The 6,706-nt window shown below is 38.1% G+C and overlaps 1 protein-coding gene across 2 annotated transcripts; it reads left to right on the top strand.

Annotated features, from left to right (window-relative positions):
• The first annotated feature begins 391 nt into the window (after positions 1-391).
• LOC131232931 (uncharacterized) lies at positions 392-5,447 on the top strand. 2 transcript variants are annotated; one of them, XM_058229460.1, is made up of 5 exons: positions 392-712; positions 817-883; positions 4,046-4,066; positions 5,004-5,096; positions 5,217-5,447. In XM_058229460.1, exons 1-5 carry the CDS (start codon positions 551-553, stop codon positions 5,288-5,290), a joined length of 417 nt encoding a protein of 138 aa, XP_058085443.1. In that variant the 5' UTR covers positions 392-550; the 3' UTR covers positions 5,291-5,447. The 2 variants fall into 2 exon arrangements, with proteins under 2 accessions (XP_058085443.1, XP_058085444.1); XM_058229461.1 differs by lacking the exon at positions 4,046-4,066 and having other exon boundaries at positions 408-712.
• Positions 5,448-6,706: the final 1,259 nt, after the last annotated feature.

Below are 6,706 nucleotides of genomic sequence, written 5' to 3' on the forward strand. Positions count from 1 at the left end.
TCTACTAGCGCGAATTACCAACGTTCGCAAATTCCCTGGCTCGCCAACTGTAAGTTTCTAATGTTACCTGGGGCTCACCGTGATGTCAGTGATAAATCTACTCCGTCCATAAGTTTTGCAAGCCCAAAACATGACAGTAATCTAAAAATTAGGCATATCCAAAACTCAGGTCGGCCACACGACATGAAACAATGATAATGGAAACGTTCACCATTCAATGCCACTGTTTCCTGTCAAGTGGTCCACCTGACCTTTGGATCTTCGTCATCTGTCCTATTGGCGTCCCTTACAACCCTAGCGCGGTTCTTCGCATAAAGAGGTCCAATCACTGGGCCCATGTCCAGTCCTTAAATAAGGTGGGCCCAAGAAATCAAGTCCACTCGCCATTTCTGATGCCGGTCGCGGAGAAGTGAATGGGAGAGAGAACTAGGTTTTAGAGCGATCAGGCCCATTACCCATTTCTCGTGCTGCTTGTAGAGAACGGGAAAGAGAGCTAGGGTTTTAGAGCAGAGAGAGCACTAGGGTTTTCAGAGCAGCGTTGGGGATTTTCATGGCGAAATTCAACGTGACACACAAACATAAGCGAACTCAGGTCGCTGAGCGGAAGCGAGTGATTCATGGCGACCCCACCACTGGAAAGCTCAAGAACAAGTCCCAGCCTCTCTCCATCTCTGGCAAACGGAAGAGGAAGCTCTTCAAGAAATGGCGCAGGGTAATAACCTGCGCATCCTCCTCCATTTTCTATCTCTGGTCGGCTCACGATAAGCAGTGAAGTCTCATGCATGTTGCTGTTTCTTTTCTTTTTCCCTTTTTCAGGAGCAGAAGGAGGCTTTGCAAAAGGGTCTGGTCACCATGCAAGACGTCGAGATGGCAGTTGCGGATGGTAAGATTTTTTGTAATTACTTGATTAAGTTTTCTTTTTCGATTCTAATTGTAAAGGAAGATCGGAATGGGATTGAAATTACACTGGGATGACTTGATTTCATGGGAATTTTGGTGTTCTTCTTGTGTTAGATTTTATGTTATTGAGCATTGGATTCAAAGTCGATTATTGTTGTTTTCGGGATATTTTTTTATATTTATAATATCAGTAGTCTCTCTGAATTGGGTCTTTAATGGATTTGTGTTTGATTGGATTGGATCAATTGAGTTTCTGGGTTTAGTTCTTTATGTTAAGGGCAATTGGAATTGAAGCTGGCTGTGATTGGTGGGGTTGAAGTTACAGCGAGAGGAAATGATTTCATGGGAATGTTGGTGTTCTTTTTGTTAGATGTTTACATGATTGAGCATGGACTTGAAGTCAATTCTTGTTGTTTTTAGGATTTTATTTTTTTTTTACTATAATATTTGTAGTCCCTCTGAATTGGGTCCTTTTCTAGATTTATATTTGATTGATTGTTGGATTAGATTAATTGGGTTTCTGGTCTTATTTCTTTATGATAAGGGGAATTGGAATTGAAGCTGGATATGATTGCTGGGGTTGAAATTACACATAAGAGGACTCAATTTCATGGGAATTTTGGTGTTCTTTTGTTAGATGTTTATGTGATTGGGCATTGTATTGGAAGTCGGTTCTTGTTCCTTTTGGGATGACTGATATACTCTATGTTTTTTACCAGGCTATACTATGATGGGTCCAACATAATGAATGTGTAGGATCTCACATGTGTGTGATGTTGTCGCGGGTGACGTGATTTGCCTCTTATCATTTGAATATTCACTCTTAGATCACCACCACCACCCCCACAACCACCATCGCATCTAAGCCTTATTACAAGTAATTCAGGCCGGCTACACAAAAACTGTCTTCAGTCCACTCTACCAAGGACAATATCCTCAATTAAACCATAGTTCAAGTCTTTTCTTACTACCTCTGTCCACTCACATCTTTTCTTACTACCTCACACTTAGATATCATTAAAAAAAGGAAGAAAGCTTATATTCTTTGTGTCTGTTTCGAAGTACAGAAACTAACAAAAAACAAAAAGGTTAGATTCCTTGTGTCTGTTTCTTAGTACCAAAACACAGTTTCTGCAATACAGAAAAAGGCAATCCTACCACCCAAACATGATAAATGGAATCTCTTTACATAAAAAACTTATTTTTTGCAATACATAGAAAAAGTATTTTACCACCCAAACATGATAAGTAGATCTTTCCTGGAGATCCCTTTTCCTGGATTGACTTTCTTTCCAGCTTTTAAGTTTCCACACATATAAAGGAACCTTCAGGGTTTGTCTTATCATTTTGGGTTTGAGTTTTTTTTTTTTTGGTTCTTATTGGGTTGTTTAATATCTATTTGGAGCAAGGTATTCCATAACAGTAACGGTGGCTATAACAGCCACCACTGTTACCTTTACGATACAGGCCTTAACGGCCATTATAGTCTCTCTCTCTCTCTCTCTCTCTCTCTCTCTCTCTCTCTCTCTTAAAAATTGAAAAAAAACCCCGAAAAACTTGTATTTGCCCATAATGGACCATTACAGCCTTTCCAGGGGGCATAACGGGCCATTATGGGTCTTTCTTTTCTTTTTTTTTTCCCCATAATGGCCGTTATGCCTGTTACGACCCCATAATATGTAATGGTTGCCACTGTTACCTTTATGGCCCCATAACGGCATACCATGATTTGGAGTGTTTCTCAACTAGGTCTTTTTTAGTTGCTGATTTGAATGAGTTTGTTGGATTTACCAGCTGGTTACTAGGCTCTATTGTTGCTCTCTATTTTGGTTATTTTTGTTGGATCTCTTTTGTAATGGGACTAATGGTGTATTGGATTTGAAGTTGGTTCTTTTCTTCTTCTTCTTCTTCTTCTTCTTCTTTTTTTTTCACTGTGATTTTGGTAGTATTTATAGCATCTCTGATGTGGGCTTCTTAAGATTTTTGTTTGTGGAACTGTTGGATTATCTATCTATATTTGTACATATGTACGTGCATACATACATGCATGCGTTGATACTTGATTTCCTATTGTTTCTTTTCTTCTTCTTTCTTCTTCTTCTCCTTCTCCTTCTTTTAATTTATTTTTTTATTTTATTTTAAGTCATGGTGTATTGGATTTGAAGTTGGTTCTTGTCATTAGTGGGTTGTAGTTCTATTTCTAGGCTCTCTGAACAAGCTCTTTTTAGATTCTCATTTGACTAACTGTTAGATTGTGTATTGGTTATCAGAAATTTAGGTTGAATTTTATTAGATTTTTGTGTTATGGATGTTGGTTTTGAAGTAGTTTCTTGTTCCTATATATATATATATATATATATATATATATATATATATATAAAATTCTGTGAACTGAGTTGCTTCTAGATTTTCAGTTTGAATCAGTTCTTTTGGAGATTTCCTAGCTGGCTCTTTGGGTTCATGTTTTTCTTGGATTTTTATGTAGTTGAGTATTAGATTTTATAGGATGAGTGTAGCTGAAATGAGGATGTTGAGATGAATGAGTGGCAAGACAAGGAAGGACAGAATTAGAAATGAATGCATTTGATGGAATTTCGTAGTAGCACTAATAGGTAGTAAGATGAGGGAAAGTAGACTTCGATGGTTTGGTCATGTGCAATGGAGAACAAGAACTGCACTGGTTAGGAGTGAGTGGGTACAAGTTGAAGGCTCTAAAAGGGGAAGGTGAAGGCCCAAAAGGACATGGGTGGCGGTAGTGAGAAAAGACTTGACCTATGGCCATAACTAAATTAGAGCCCTTGATAGAGTAGAATGGCGGAAAAGGATTCATGTAGCTGACCTGAATTAGTTTGGATAAGGCTTGGATGATGATGACTATGATGATTAGATTTTATGTGGTTCTTGCTCTTATAAGGATTTTAATACCGTAGCTACTCAATAGTTTATCTGCTATGAGTGTTTATTAGATTTCATTTGAATGGTTATCAGATTGCCAGCCTGGTATAAGGGCTTCCAATTGTTTTTTGTTAGTTTTTTTCTTTTTTCTTTTTTTGGTAGTACCAGATTTGAAGTTGGTTATATTTCCATTGGGTATTTAAGAGAATATGTGACTGCTCTAATCATGATCTTTGTTTCTTTCTTGTAGATATCCATTATGGAGAATCAGGTTTTAAATTGGGTTCTTGTTCTTATCAGAGTTTTTAGTAGTATCTTCTCTCTTTGGATTGTGTCTTTCTTAAAGGTTTGTTTGAAAAACCTGTGTTGCTAGCTGCTTATTTGGTGTTTGTTTGTTTTGTTTTACTTTAAGTATGTGGAGTACAGATTTGAAGTTGATTCTTGTTCCTCTTGAGGTTATTAACGCACCTGTAGTTTCTTTGTGCTTGCCCTGTCTTAGATTTTCCACTTGAAGGACTGTTGGACTTGCTAGCCAGTTTTGGGGTTTATTTATTATATTCTCAAGAAAAGTAGGGTTTACTATCATCATAATTAGTACTGGATCTGTAGTACATCTTTTTTCCTGTTGAGGTTGCTAATAGTATTTTTGTTGCCTGCCCTAATCCCAAATCCTTCTGATATATTTCATTTGAATGACTGTCTGACTCACCAATCAGTTATTATGGTATTTGTATTTTGGGGTTTTGGGGAATTTGGATGTACACTTGAATTGGTTGGCAGTAAGGGCATTTGTAAAATCTGCTTATTTAGCTGTAGAAAATTGCTAAAATTTCTCTCAACCCATATATGACTAACCTCCTTTTGAGTTTATGCAGTTTATATTGTCTTTTCTACAATTTGGTAGATATGTCTGTGTTTCTTTGGATTTGGGTGCGTAATTGGCTGTAATATGTTTCTAAACCTGGTTTTATGAGACCAACATGAAGTATTTAAAACCTTTTCTCTATCATTGAAATTGGTAAAAGGGGGCTGATTTTTGTATTGGTTCTACACTAGAACTGGTCTAAACAAATAAATATCTATACTTAGGAATGTTGTTAGTGTGGAAAATGTGTGTTATACAACTTGCATGAACTACACTGGATGTATTTTCAGTATCGATTGTCATCTTAAATGCAAAGCTGATGCATGCAACCACTGGCAACCAGGGACTTCTTCTGAAGGTACAAACAACAAGACACCTATGAAATTTCCCATGAAGAAGGGTGGAAAGATTAAAATTAAAAAGCTAAAGCGCAAAGGCAAGTGTTCCTCATCCAAACCGGATAGGACTTGGCAGTTTTTATGTATTTTTTCCCCCCCTTTTTCTTTCAGTTTATCAATCCAATTCATATTTGGGTCCTTTTCATCACTATCTATAGGTAAGAGCAGTAGAAAAGCCTCCAAAGCAACCACAGATACTCCGGCAGATGCTGCAGATGCCATGGTAGAGTGAACAGCAAGGAAAACCTCTCCTGCATCTTTCCCAGTTAACACACAATGCTGTACTGATGTTTTTTCCCCCTTTGACATTTTCTTTATATTTTATTTTTTGGGACAGAAAGAATATTTTGGTATATCAGCATTTCTTGCAAAACTGCTTGTCACAGTGATGAAGTGTTTTATGGTTTCCATCAATTGATGGATGGCTAACAACTCAGGAGTGGATAGAGCCAAGGATACAGTCTCACAAGCAGAATTGGCAAGAAATTCAGGCTTGTCAAGAAAACCCATCAACAGATTCAAAGCCCTTTGGCTGTAATCTGATTCCCTAATTAGGTTGGATTTGGATGCACAAATTGAATTTCAAACATGGGTTCCTGTTTTCTTTTCCTTGTTCAACTTATTCAGGAAATCAGAAGAAACCTTCATTGGACAGCCAATCATCAAACCCGGCTGACCGTTTGTTCCACACTACTAGCAGATCATGGTCCCAAAGTCACACTGATTTGATGATCCCAACATTTTGGATATGGTTAACTTCAAGCAGATTGGACCACCTTCGCCTTGGGAGTGATTTGGTTAAGAGGGTCTCTAGAGGGAAGGCTGGGGCTGCACCCTGCGCAGAACTTGTTGCTGGTCCAATACCTAACACAAGAAAATGGTGATGACTGGGCCCGTTCAGGATTGATCAGATCAGTGTGATTTTTGGACCATATCTTGCTGGAAGTATGAAAGCAAGTGATAGTGGAAATTGGAGCAATGCCAACCTTCCCATTGGGGTGGGGAATCTACGCTGTAGATACAATGTCTGTACCACATCACAATACACTGGCAGATTATTTAGTTTGAGTTTCATGTAATACTGGCAGAGTGTGATATGCATGCTAAAACTGTTGAACCCACTGTCCCTAAGGCACTACCAAAATCAGATTGGATGAGAACACATCATTTTGTTTTTGTTTTTTAAAAGAACCGTTTGGATCGTTTATACTTTCAACCGTCTGATAAATGTCCACCAATTCAATAGTTTGATAATCAAATAATAGCAATTTTTGGTTAATGATACAAACCAGACAGGGACCCATAATTTGGGCAGTTTAATTTTGATTACCCGTATACCACGTATGCAATTTCTAAGTAATTTCTAAGTGCCTGTGTATCATTCGTTACATTTTTCCCTAAAGTAATTCAAGGCTATCATGTCGAAATCCTGCCCATGATGCCTGATGGGCTCTTTCTCAAAAGAGTGACGAATGATATTCAGGCACTCATCAATCAGCTTTAGAACTACCACGGCCATCCCAAAAGTGTCAGTAGCGGAAGAGATGGCCCTCTGCCCATAGCAGTAAATCAGTAATAGAAGCCACCAGAAGATCAGACCAAAACCATGTTAGAAAACTTTTCTTTTAGGACCACATCCAAGCCAAAG

This window comes from Magnolia sinica, chromosome 18, assembly GCF_029962835.1.
Source record: "Magnolia sinica isolate HGM2019 chromosome 18, MsV1, whole genome shotgun sequence".
Classification (NCBI taxonomy): domain Eukaryota; kingdom Viridiplantae; phylum Streptophyta; class Magnoliopsida; order Magnoliales; family Magnoliaceae; genus Magnolia; species Magnolia sinica.

Bases quoted from the DNA above. Each gene is read 5' to 3' on its own strand.
- LOC131232931 (XM_058229460.1), top strand. From the start codon at position 551: ATGGCGAAATTCAACGTGACACACAAACATAAGCGAACTCAGGTCGCT. The intron at 713-816 runs GTAATAACCTGC...TCCCTTTTTCAG, and splicing joins TCTTCAAGAAATGGCGCAGG to GAGCAGAAGGAGGCTTTGCA. The intron at 4,067-5,003 runs GTTTTAAATTGG...ACTGGCAACCAG, and splicing joins TATCCATTATGGAGAATCAG to GGACTTCTTCTGAAGGTACA.